The sequence below is a fragment of the Bison bison genome, unplaced genomic scaffold (genome assembly GCF_000754665.1).
Source record: "Bison bison bison isolate TAMUID 2011002044 unplaced genomic scaffold, Bison_UMD1.0 scf7180017864376, whole genome shotgun sequence".
Taxonomy (NCBI): Eukaryota; Metazoa; Chordata; class Mammalia; order Artiodactyla; family Bovidae; genus Bison; species Bison bison.
In genome coordinates this window covers 10674627-10687713 of record NW_011494948.1, presented here as the reverse complement: position 1 = coordinate 10687713, position 13087 = coordinate 10674627, and the positions used below count along the sequence as shown (strand labels likewise).

At 41.6% G+C, this 13087-nt stretch overlaps 1 protein-coding gene across 12 annotated transcripts in view; it reads left to right on the top strand.

Moving 5' to 3' along the window:
• Window positions 1–13087, top strand: part of BNC2 (basonuclin 2) — a 479688-nt gene that overhangs the window by 449683 nt on the left and 16918 nt on the right. For 11 of the 12 annotated variants that reach the window (XM_010857048.1, XM_010857047.1, XM_010857043.1 and 8 more), the window contains one exon: window positions 9082–11051. In XM_010857048.1, the coding sequence (XP_010855350.1) occupies window positions 9082–11051 (1970 nt within the window). Of the gene's footprint in view, window positions 1–9081; window positions 11052–11490; window positions 12647–13087 lie in introns of those variants that run through there. The other variant, XM_010857051.1, reaches the window with a different exon arrangement.

The following is a 13087-nucleotide window of genomic DNA, read 5'->3' as shown; positions in this document are numbered from 1 at the left end:
CGGGTAGTTTTTATTACCCAAAACGAATTTGATTTTCTTTTCTTATCAAGTCTAATTTGAACCATTTGGTGCAATCATGGTATAAATGAGCATGCCTCACTCTGCCTACAGATATTACAGTTGTTTCAACTGGCCTGGAAATATTAGCCTGAAACACTGGAAAAGCACACTCACTTGAAAGAACTCTGAATAAAGAAGAGTATGATTCTGTTTACTTCCACAAGCAGACTGTTCCAGTGTATACTGTATATGGTAGTGGTTCATCTTTCAGTCGGTGCCCTCCCAGAAATACGTGTTTAAATGTAAATTTGCTAAAACAAATAAGCATGCCAAGTTGTTTCCCCACATAATTTCAAGTGTTTCTCAAAAATTATCACAATATTGCTTACAAAATTTCCCCCAAGTGCTTCCCAGAATCTGTTATTTTCAATAAGAATTTTTTGTTGTTGTTTTACCATTTTTCTTCTTCTGCCCCCTTCTGCACACCCCCACCCCTCCCCACCCCCACTTCTTGCTTGCTTACACACACACACAAATTTTAACCCATGCCAGTCATGTAAATTAGATAAATAAATAATTAGCCATTTCCCCCCCCCTAACAAAAAGAGGGGGAGTGGCTCTGATATTTGTGGAGAGTACCCAGACCAGTTAAACTTTTTGGCTGAAGAGAAGTTTAAAAGTAACTTGACTTTTAGAGGAACAATGGAAAATTGAAATATCTGCTTGTCACATATGGACCCACATGTGTTCTAAAACAGGTAGCTTGTAGGTGAAAAGGAGAGAAGAGGACTTCTATAACTTCTGTAAGATTGGTTTTTTTTGCTAAAGCTATAGGTAGTGCCTTCAGCCCTCACATGCAGCCCTGTCCAGCGCTCGGGGGGCATACATGAAGTCTCATTTGCAGCACCCCTACACCGCCATATGAAGTTGAGGGAATGGCCCTGTTCACGACATCTGAGATAATAGTCCGAGCCCACCACTTCCCCCTGAGGTGATCTACCAGTTAAATGATAGATTTCCTAATTTCTGGGTCACTTCCTTGACACACGTCCACCTAACCAAGAGGCCAGCACAAAGGCAGGTGAAGGGGAGCTTAGGTGAATTAACAGACTACTCTTCAACTTCTTCCAAAGTGTGTGTGAAGATGTGTGTGCATGCTCCGTGTCTGCCACATGTCGGTATTAGCTCTGTAGTGAAGCAGCCTAAACTTTTTATGACTACATGTTCTTTTCATACTTTTCATAAAATACATGAGCATGCACCCCAGTGCGTGTGAAGCTGTTTCTAAGTTAGTAATATATTGTAAATTTACATATAAAAATGTAACACGTGTCTTTTTAGGTTACGAAAATAGAAATTCTCATGTTTACTCACCACATCAGTGGACTGTTGTGTACCCCCTACAGATAGGAGAGAATGGAGGAGGGGGTGTGTGTTTTTCTGGTTACAACAGAATGCAGGGAACAAGAAGATGGTCTGTATATAAATGGGGAAAGTTGTGAATGTTGAGTTCTGAGAGTTCATGCAATTTTCATAGTTTAATGTTTTGTGTCAGCTTCATTGAGGTATACTTTACATGCCAAAAAATCTCGGAGGTTTTAAAGTCTACAACCTATATAGTCATATATACATCAGCCTTAGGATATAGAACATTTCCATCACTGCCTAAAGGTCCCACTGTTCTTTTACAGTCGGTCCTTTCTTCCACCCTTGGGCCCTGGCAACTACTGATCTCACTTCTCCTCTTGTAGGCTTACTTTTCAAGGATGATTCCTCTGACTGGCATAGTGACACCTGTTATCTTTTAGGTCTGACTTCTTTCATTCTTAAGGTTACGTTTCTATCAATAGTTTATTCCTTTTTATTGCCCAGTAGTATTCCTTTGTGTATATCTCCCACTATTTGTTTAATTAAGACTTAAACATCAAGAAAACCTGGCAAAACGTATGTTTCAAGTTTTGCATAGCATGGTTTCATTAGGTTTTAACTCTGCAATTAATAGTTCAGTTTTGATAGAGTACCAAGCTGGATTGGCTTGGGATCGTTTCTCTACCTTCTACGCAAGTCCATTCCTCTTGCCTTAATACCTGAACTCCTAAAGGAGAAAGAAGTTCAGTTCAGTCACTCAGTCGTGTCCGATGCTTTGGGACCCCATGGACCGCAGCACACCAGGCCTCCCTATCTATCACCAACTGCCAGAGTCCATTGTGTCAGTGATGCCATCCAACCAATCTCATCCTCTGTCATCTCCTTCTCCTCCTGCCCTCAATCTTTCCCAGCATAAGGGTCTTTTCCAATGAGTCAGCTCTTCGCATCAGGTGGCCGAAGGATTGGAGTTCCAGCTTCATCATCAGTCCTTCCAGTGAATACCCAGGACTGATCTCCTTTAGTATGGACTGGTTGGATCTCCTGCAGTCCAAGGGACTCTCAAGAGTCCTCTCCAACACACAGTTCAAAAGCATCAATTCTTCAGCGCTCAGCTTTCTTTATAGTCCAACTCTCACATCCATACATGACCACAGGAAAAGCCATAGCCTTGACTAGACGAACCTTTGTTGACAAAGTATTGTCTCTGCTTTTTAATATGCTGTCTAGGTTAGTCATAACTTTCCTTCCAAGAAGTAAGTGTCTTTTACTTTCATGGCTGCAGTCACCATCTGCAGTGATTTTGAAGCCCCAAAAATAAAGTCTCTCACTGTTTCCATTGTTTCCCCATTTATTTGCCATGAAGTGATGGGACCGGATGCCACGATCTTAGTTTTCTGAATGTTGAGCTTTAAGCCAACTTTTTCACTCTCCTCTTTCACTTTCATCAAGAGGCTCTTTAGTTCTTCTTCACTTTCTGCCATAAGGGTGGTGTCTTCTGCATATCTGAGGTTATTGATGTTTCTCCCAGCAATCCTGATTCCAGCTTGTGCTTCCTCCAGCCCAGAAAGAAGAGAAAATCCCAGTAGGAAACCGGTCATGAAAATAAGTTGCCAATACAGTTGGAATGGAATAATACCTTAAGGATAGCACACGATGCTTGCAAATCTAGACATGATATCAGAAAGTATGTCTCGTAAACCTCATTTTGTTTTAGGTGGATAGCATTTCATTAAAAGCTTTAAAATTAGATCAAAGGAGAAATGTTTTTAGTTTTTAGCTAATCGTTTTTGGACTTTTCCTTTAAATTATGCCTTAAATTTGACAGAAAGATATTCATGAAATAGAGTCGAAAATTAAACTATTTTGTGCTGGTCTTTAAGCCGTTTGCTCATTTCTTCATAATGTGAATACTGCTAGAGCAAATAGGCCCTAGGTCTCTGCTGTGTTTACTGTTCGGTCTCATTTCCATGTGTGGAAGGAAAGGCAGTGTTTCCCTCTATTTTCTAGCATGCTAGTGGCCTGCCATGAGCACAAACAGGTTTATTCTTGGCCTTCAAGCAGATTCTCGGGGCTTAAGGTCAGCTGACAGTCAGTCTAATGATCCCAAAGTCTCTATCTGGTCTCTCTCCAGTCTCTTTACATCTTTCCTTCTCTATTCTCCCTTTCCCTCACATAAGAAAAAACAGCCGATATTACTTGACTTTGGTTTTAAAATTACACATCATGTAAGGTGTTTTGACATGAAAAAGGGGCTCAAATAAAACCATTGAAACCATGATCGTGACCCTACTGACAAAGATTTTATTTTTTTAAATTTATTTTTAAATTTTATTTTATTTTTAAACTTTACAATATTGTATTAGTTCACTCTGGACCCATATTGAACTGGGTGCCAGATTTTTCCTAAGTGATATAAGCACCAGTTCAGTGAATATAAAAGGAAGTCTTTTCATTTAAAATGTTGAGATGTAAATATTTTAAGTGTTTTATACTGTTTCTGAACACAGTAAAACTTGTTTATAAGTCTGGATTATTTCGTTACAAATCTTCTAATTAATAGGATAGCCAATTATTATCATAGGAAATCAATACTTATCCTAGGGACTTCGCTGGAGGTCCAATGGTTAGGACTCCGTGCTTTCATTGCCAAGGGCCTGTGTTTGATCCCTGGTTATAGAACTAGAATCCCACAAACTGGCATGGTGCAGCCAAAAATTAAAAAAATATTTATCCTAGTACTTTGCATTTCACTTAACAGGACAAATCTTCTCATCCTCATTTTGTAAATAATAATTTCCAATGAAATGGTCACTGAGCTCTGGTTACAAATGGGGGAGCCTAAAGTAACTCAGTCACCAACTACAACATGAATGGGAAGGCCACGAATCCAGTTACTCACTCTGATGTGACTTTTCATTCATACACAAGTCTGGCATCCCAGTATGAAGTGGTCAGAACGTTCATAGTGGCCTAACTGAATTTTTTCCATTACTGTTTATTTTGTGACAATACCAAATTCTTTTTATGGCTCTCAATCACTGGTAAAGTGTAGTTGACATGATAAGGAGGCCTAGGTTTTAGATTTGTATTGTACTTCTCAAACTATCTGTGGGGAAGGACCAGTTTTCCCCCAGCTGATTTTGAGCCAATAGTTGAGTTAAATAAAGTAAAAATTAGTTAATTTTAAAAGAAATGACCATGTCTTTCATTGTACAGCAGTGTCACATTGTCCTGAAAGTTACCAGATAGCTACTCTGAATTCCTTGCAGAGTGGTCCTTTTTGATAGCATATAGGCCACTCATGGAAAGTCTTAACAGAGGAATCTTAAGCCATGGTTTAAGAATCACTGCACCAGATCCTGATTACTTCTGTCACAAAGATCTGCAGGCAAAAAACCTGGGCCTCTTTTGTTTTCCTTTGATGATTTCTAACTCCCTTCAACTGCTTTAACCCAAGGATATGCTAAAGCTGATATTCATTCCTTGCATTGAGCTTTCAGACCCATTCTATTACATAAGACAATCAACTTTGTTTCTTGTTGCAGTTTCTCTGTTTATGAAAGGGATGGTCTTTAGATGGTCTTGATGAATGATGGCTTCTTTGAAAAGAACTTCACATTGCCTGGATCCAGAGGGTACCCTGTCAGGAGGATTCTAGTTGGAGTATGTCATGTAGATAGTTGACCTGTCCCCAGGCACATTCATTTACAAAGATACTATGTTGTCCTTCCAGGTAAATTATAAACGGATGCTTCTGTTACCACAATAAATAAAGCTTCTCTTTTATCATTCAGGCAACCAGCAAAGTTCTAAACCTTGCTTACCTGGATCTCTTCCACCAGAAGTAAGTAGTTTAACAGAGCAGTCTCTCTTTTAGTGGAGACAGCCACTCAGGACTAAAAAAGAATCTGAAAGGCAGTAGATTTAGAAATAGCAGCAGGCATTCGTGGCGGGCCAGGAGAAAAGAGAAACCATATGGGACTGCTGTGTACCGTTAGGGGAGGGAAGACAGAAGGGTGATGGAAAAGAGATGCCTCAGGTGGGTTTGATCAGTTGCTATGGTTTCTGAGGCCTATTTTAATATCAGAGGCTGCCAGCTCTGTAAGTACAGTATCAACATGCAGATTTAGGTGCAGGCTACCTAGGAAGAACCTGAGGTAAAAATGACTATACACCACTCAGATTGAGTTTCCACAGTGAACGCGTTCATAAAAAGAATAATCAAGAAAATGGATTTGATGGTAAAGGGAAAATGGTGTAGAAGAGGTCATGACAGTGATCTGGAGACCAGCCTTGTTCAGGAGAGGTCTTGCCCCTTGTTATCACAGACGCAGTGTGCCCACCTCGAAAATGGCCTCAGTAAGTTCAGTGAACCTGGAGTCAGAATTTCTGGGTTCAAGTCCTAGACCCCAGTTAGCATCTTCGCAACCTTAAGCAGTCATACCTCTGGTGTCTCATCTGCTAAACATTTGCCAAGCTCTGGAAGCTGTTAAAAGACTCAAATGAGATAATCTCTGTAAAATCACAATTTATTTCTCTGCTTATTTACAATACCAAAAGTCTCCTCTACTCCCCTGTCCCAAAAAAGGATGTAAGGGAGACCATTGCTACCAGTGATACTTTTGAAAAAGCAGCTACTTCGCAACTCCAGGATTATCCAGTCAGTCACTGTGTCGGCATACCATGGTATGACTGTTGTGAACAGAGAACTTCATGAGAGTGTCTAATCTGAAGGCTAACTTCTCCTGCAAATGAGGGAGGGACATCTGTATTTGCCAGTTTACGTGGTTCAGTTCAGTTGCTCAGTCGCTCAGTCACGTCTGACTCTTTGCGACCCCATGGACTGCAGCACGCCAGGCCTCCCTGTCCATCACCAACTCCCGGAGTTTACCCAAACTTATGTCCATTGAGTCAGTGATGCCATCCAACCATCTCATCCCGTCCCCTTCTCCTCCTGCCTTCAATCTTTCCAAGCATCAGGGTCTTTTCCAGTGAGTCAGTTCTTTGCATCAGGTGGCCAAAGAATTGGAGTTTCAGCTTTAGCATCAGTCCTTCCAATGAACATTCAGGACTGATTTCCTTTAAGATGGACAGGTTGGATCTCCTTGCTGTTCAAGGGTCTTTCAAGAGTCTTCTCCAACACCATAGTTCAAAAGCATCAATTCTTTGGTGCTTAGCTTTCTTTATAGTCCAACTCTCAAATCTGTACATGACCACTGGAAAAACCATAGCCTTGACTAGATGGACCTTTGCTGACAAAGTAATGTCTCTGCTTTTCAATATGCTGTCTAGGTTGGTCATAACTTTCCTTCCAAGGAGTAAGCGTCTTTAATTTCATGGCTGCAATCGCCATCTGCAGTGATTTTGGAGCCCAAGAAGGTAAAGTCGGTCACTGTTTCCACTGTTTCCCCATCTATTTGCCATGAAGTGATGGGACCAGATGCCATGATCTTAGTTTTCTGAGTGTTGAGTTTTAAACCAACTTTTTCACTGTCCTCTTTCACTGTCATCAAGAAGCTCTTTAGTTCTTCACTTTTTCTGCCACAGGAGTGGTGTCATCTGCGTATCTGAGGTCATTGATATTTCTCCCAGCAATCTTGATTCCAGCTTGTGTTTCATCCAGCCTAGCATTTCTCATGATGTACTCTGCATATAAGTTAGGGTGACAATATACAGGCTTGATTGTACTCCTTGCCCAATTTGGAACCAGTCTGTTGTTCTATGTCCAGTTCTAACTGTTGCTTCCTGACCTGCATACAGATTTCTCAAGAGGCAGGTCAGGTAGTACACCAACACACATATAAAAGGATAGAATGCCAGAAATGAGCCTTATAAGGAATGGCTTATAACTATTAGAGCTTCTTTTTTAAGTAATTTAAATAAATGACAAATATTGCCTTAATATCGAATTAGGTGTTGTGATTCAGACCATACAGTTGTGGTCCAGAGAGAATTTCACATCACGGGGCTGAGTAGAACTATCTATGAGAGAGAATTCTCTCTTGCAAAAATAGTACAGTTCCCTCTATCCTGTTTGCCCTAATGTAACATCTTACACATGCATAGTACAGTTGTTAAAACCGAGAAATTAGGATTGATCCGTGCTGTTCGCTAATTGAGAGACTTTCCTGAAATTTTACCACTATTCCCACAAATGTACTTTTTCCGGTCTAGGATCCCTAGAATCTTATATTCATTTGTGCTGTCTTAGTCTCCTCCAATCTCTAACCAATCTTTGGTCTTTCTTTGACTTTAAAAAAAAATCTTTCCCAACATTTACACTTTGAAGAATACTTGCGGCTGTTTTGCAGAACACCTTTTAGTTTTGATTTATCTGATGTTTTTTCATAATTAGATTGAGGTATGCATTTTTTTGGGCAAGCATGCCAGAAAAACCACAGTGTATCCTTTTCAGTATATAGATCACAAGGTCTGTGATGATCCTTCATTTAGGCAAGTTGGTTACGGTGGTGTCTGCTAGGTTTCTCCCTTACAATGTGATGATTTTCCTCTTTGTAATTAATAAGGCTCTTGTCTTGCATTTAAGATGATTTTGTGCTTCCATAAATCAACTGTCAAGGGTTGGAACAAGTGCTGTTCACAGAGGGTTGCCAAGTGTCCTGTCCTGGTGGGAAGGAGCTGTGCCCTAGAAGATGATGGAGTCATTAAGTGTTTGAATAGGTTTCTCTCAATCCATACTGAAATGGATTGCCTGACATTACATTGCAGGGTTTTTAAGTCCTACCTCCAGGCATATCTCATAGTTACTAGCAAAAATGAAAGTGTGAAATGCTTTTAATGTATATTTAACAACACATAGTCTGGTGATTACTGATGTGTATTCTCTGTGGACGCTCTCTACTATCAGAGCAGGATGTTAAGAGACAATATTTTTACACATTCTTATCTAAATCCATCACAGGTTTACTTTCTGAATATCTATAACTGTCATTTATAACAAGATCATAAAAAGTCAAATACTCTTAACTCAAACTTTGAATCATAGAATTACAATCAATTTTCAGAAAAAGTACAATTACTGTGTTTCCTTACTCTACCTTATGAAATTGCGTACTGTAACGTGACACTAAAATTCAGCCACTTAAAAGCAGAGAAATGCAGCGTAGCAATGTGAGTATGGGGGTGATGCTACTTCATTCACCTTCGTGATTTAGAAATTCAGATAATAGCTCCTGTTTAAAGGCAGTTTCATCATTGAATCCAGTGTCATGTCTGATTGTGTTAAATAAAATTCGAAAAATGTACCTAATTCCTTCCTTTGGTGTCACTATTTGATAAAGATTAAGATACCATGTTCTGTTTTGCTTTTGCATACACTGGGTCGCACAGCAAGAGTTCACGTCTTGTACTAATATATGCTAAATACTTGCATAGTCTATAGACCATTGTTGTTAAAAGTAGCAGTAGATTGTAGGCATTTTAGATCACAGATCCCCAGTGGTCTACGTTTTGTTTGCTTTGACATTATTAAACTCAATCTGTTTCTCTAACTGTGACTCTAATGACTGCATTTGCATGGCAGAGAAGTTTGCTTCGTGGATCAACTTGTATTAACAGAGCTTGCATGTTGTTTTCTGCTCTCGCTCGTGGTGTTCCATGAGCAGACAGAGCACCTTCAGCTGCACTGAGTAATTATGCACAATCAATAAGTTTCTGTGTTTGTCTTTGTCGTTTCTTTGATGTGGCCTCCAGGATGCTGCCGGCAAGGTGCTGGACCGCTGGGCCATCATGTCTCGAGAAGAGGAAATCATCACCCTTCAGCAGTTTCTGCGGTTCGGAGAAACCAAATCCATCGTGGAGCTGATGGCGATTCAGGAGAAAGAAGGGCAGGCCGTAGCTGTACCATCTTCAAAGACAGACTCAGACATCAGAACTTTCATTGAGAGCAATAATCGCACCAGGAGTCCCAGCCTCCTCGCCCATCTAGAGAACAGCAACCCTTCCAGCATTCATCACTTCGAAAACATCCCCAACAGCCTCGCCTTCCTGCTGCCATTCCAGTACATAAACCCAGTCTCAGCCCCGCTGCTAGGATTGCCTCCAAACGGGCTGCTGTTAGAGCAACCAGGACTGAGGCTGCGGGAACCCAGCCTTTCGACCCAGAATGAATATAATGAGAGCAGTGAGTCTGAAGTCTCCCCCACGCCCTACAAGAATGATCAAACGCCCAATAGAAATGCCCTGACCAGCATCACTAACGTGGAGCCCAAAACCGAGCCAGCCTGCGTGTCTCCCATTCAGAATTCCGCCCCAGTCAGTGATCTGTCCAAAACTGAACACCCAAAGAGCTCATTCCGGATCCACCGGATGAGAAGGATGGGGTCAGCCTCCCGGAAGGGAAGAGTGTTCTGTAACGCGTGTGGGAAGACGTTCTATGACAAAGGTACTCTCAAAATCCATTATAACGCCGTTCACCTGAAGATCAAACATCGGTGCACCATTGAAGGCTGCAATATGGTCTTTAGCTCCCTCCGCAGCCGGAACCGCCACAGTGCAAACCCTAACCCTCGCCTTCACATGCCTATGCTAAGGAATAACCGAGACAAAGATTTAATCCGGGCCACGTCCGGGCCCGCCACCCCCGTCATAGCAAGTACAAAATCGAATCTCACACTCACGAGCCCTGGCCGGCCCCCAATGGGTTTTACCACTCCCCCACTAGACCCCGTCTTACAGAACCCTCTCCCTAGCCAGCTGGTGTTCTCTGGGCTAAAGACTGTCCAACCCGTTCCTCCATTTTATAGAAGTTTACTCACTCCAGGGGAAATGGTGAGTCCTCCGACCTCCCTCCCAACCAGTCCCATCATTCCAACCAGTGGTACCATAGAGCAGCACCCCCCACCGCCCTCTGAGCCAGCAGCGCCAGTAGTGATGATGGCCGCTCATGAGCCCAGTGCCGACCTGGCGCCCAAGAAGAAGCCCAGGAAGTCCAGTATGCCTGTGAAGATCGAGAAGGAAATTATCGATACCGCCGATGAGTTTGACGATGAAGATGACGACCCCAATGACAGCGGGGCTGTGGTGAACGATGGGAGCCATGACAATCACTGCCACTCCCAGGAGGAGATGAGTCCGGGCATGTCGGTGAAGGACTTTTCTAAGCATAGCAGGACCCGGTGCATTTCAAGGACAGAGATAAGAAGGGCTGACAGCATGACTTCTGAGGACCAAGAACCTGAGCGGGACTATGAGAATGAGTCTGAGTCTTCGGAGCCCAAACTCGGTGAGGAATCCATGGAGGGGGATGAGCACATGCACGGTGAGGTGAGTGAGAAAGTCCTGATGAACAGTGAGAGGCCGGACGAGAACCACAGTGAGCCCTCTCACCAGGATGTCATCAAGGTGAAGGAGGAGTTTACAGACCCCACTTACGACATGTTTTACATGAGCCAGTATGGGCTGTACAACGGTGGGGGTGCCAGCATGGCAGCCCTGCACGAGAGTTTTACATCCTCTCTGAATTACGGCAGCCCTCAGAAGTTCTCCCCAGAAGGGGACCTGTGTTCTAGCCCAGACCCTAAAATCTGTTATGTGTGCAAGAAGAGTTTCAAAAGCTCCTACAGCGTGAAGCTTCACTACAGGAACGTTCACTTGAAAGAGATGCATGTCTGCACGGTGGCTGGCTGCAACGCTGCCTTCCCCTCTCGCCGAAGCAGAGACAGGTCAGTAAATCTCCATTGGCTGCTCCTGCTGGGGGGTGGAGGGTGCCAGTCATGGTGGACTTGCCACATTAAAAAATAATCCAACTTGGATGTTTTCGATGCACTGTAAAGATTGTCCACAGTGACCGCGTGATCCCCAGGCTGCCATGCTCGTGAAGGATTGTTGCAGTCGGTGCTTGTTCTGATTAAGCATGCAGAATCATACGCCATCTTACTCAGTAATGCACGCCATTTTTCTCTGTGCTCCGTGTGTGTGTTTGTGTGTGTGTGTTTCCATGCATCTAGGTGTGAATAAGTTAACTGTGTACACAGTTTCCTGCTTTCCTGTGAACCTTCACTTAGAAGCTGCAGCTTCTGTTATATATATTTCTGCTTTGCCTTGTGGCTTTATAATTAAATCAATATATTATCTTCATACACACGTATTTATCCAATATAGAAACAGAAATTTACGGATGGAAAGAACCATAGGTCCAGGACATCGAGACAGCCTGCATCTGCGTAGGTATAACCAGAAATGTTATCATTCTTACATGAGTATTTAGTGTGTCCATGAATTCTTTAAGAGTCGTAGAAATACCGGAAGACAATGGGACCGAAGTAATTGTTGATATGGGGAAATGTAATGACGATTATGGGTTACTTCAACTTCACAATGTCTTTGAGCACATCTCTAACATATAGTCTGTCATGGGAATTATGCATAGAAGGGGAGGCATGCATATACTTTGAGGATCAGTTAGAATATATTATGTCCAGCCTTCAGATGACATCACACCTTAGGTATGTAGCTGTGGCTCTGAAACAGTTGGGCTTAAACAGAAGCAGCTGGTCCTAAACCTGCAGTGTTCTTTTTCAATCTTAAAGAAAATGTAATATAAAAGGAATGTGTTAAGGTGGTCAGTGGTGGAGTAGTAGAGCTGTCCTCCTCTTGTGGAGATAAGCTTATGAGCAGAGTATACACCCGCCTAACTAGAGTCACACAGTTAGTTCATCCCATTATAACAAATGCAGTTTTTGGTTTTACATTGTCTTTTAATAATGTATCTGGAGAAAATTTTTTACATGGTAAAAATCAATATATGTAGAAGAAACAATATTAACTAGGAAGTTTCCAAATAGCTACCACCCAAATTCTAGTGTTTCCCTGGTGGGTAGAGTTGTTTCATAAAGTAACAACAATAGAAGTATGCTGAAAAGTAGTGACTTGCCTCTATAATGTTCTGTTTTTTCCATATTTAAAAATTCAGTCTTCTTAAAAATAAAAGAAAAAAATATTTTCCTTTCTACTAAAATACAAGGGACCCAATGCATGAAAAGCAAAATCTCTGAGAAAAAATTGAGTGGCTTTCTTCATACAGTTCAAAACATGCTTTGAAGAGAAATCTATCTTCTTAAAAAATTCCCTCCCCCACCTCCATTTACCTTGTTCTGTAAAAATGTTTTATGGTCACAGAGTTCTTTTCAGTTCCAGGTTATCATTGACAGTCCCAGAATACAGCAGTTAAGATAGCTAGACTTTGAATAATAAAATATAATACTATATCCATCCCCCCCACGTTTGTAAGTAATATTCATTCTTTTACACTTGAAATAGTGCACTTGTGATAATGAGGTTAATGCATTGGATTTTTTTTTTTAACAAAAATAAAAGACTCATGAAAAACTGCATAAAATATTTATGGAAATGGAGTGTTTGAAGACAAGCCAAAATTTAAGCTTATTTGCATGAATTCCTATCACAGTTTTAGTTGGTTTGCTGAAAATACTGCAAGTCATAACACTCAAATAAATGGCTCTGGGACCAAAGGTTACAACACCCAAAGCTTGGTGCTTTCATTTCCATGAAGCCACCAGAAAACACGAGCGCTGTCTTTATGCCTCAGTGTATAAGGAAGTACTGTGCAGAGGGTGGTTTGTCTGAGGAAAAACATTTATTGACAGAAGCAGAATATTTCAGTCTCTAATTTTACTCTTAAGGATTGAGTGTTCCATGGGTGACCATCCATACACAAGTTAAGACCACTGCCCAGGAT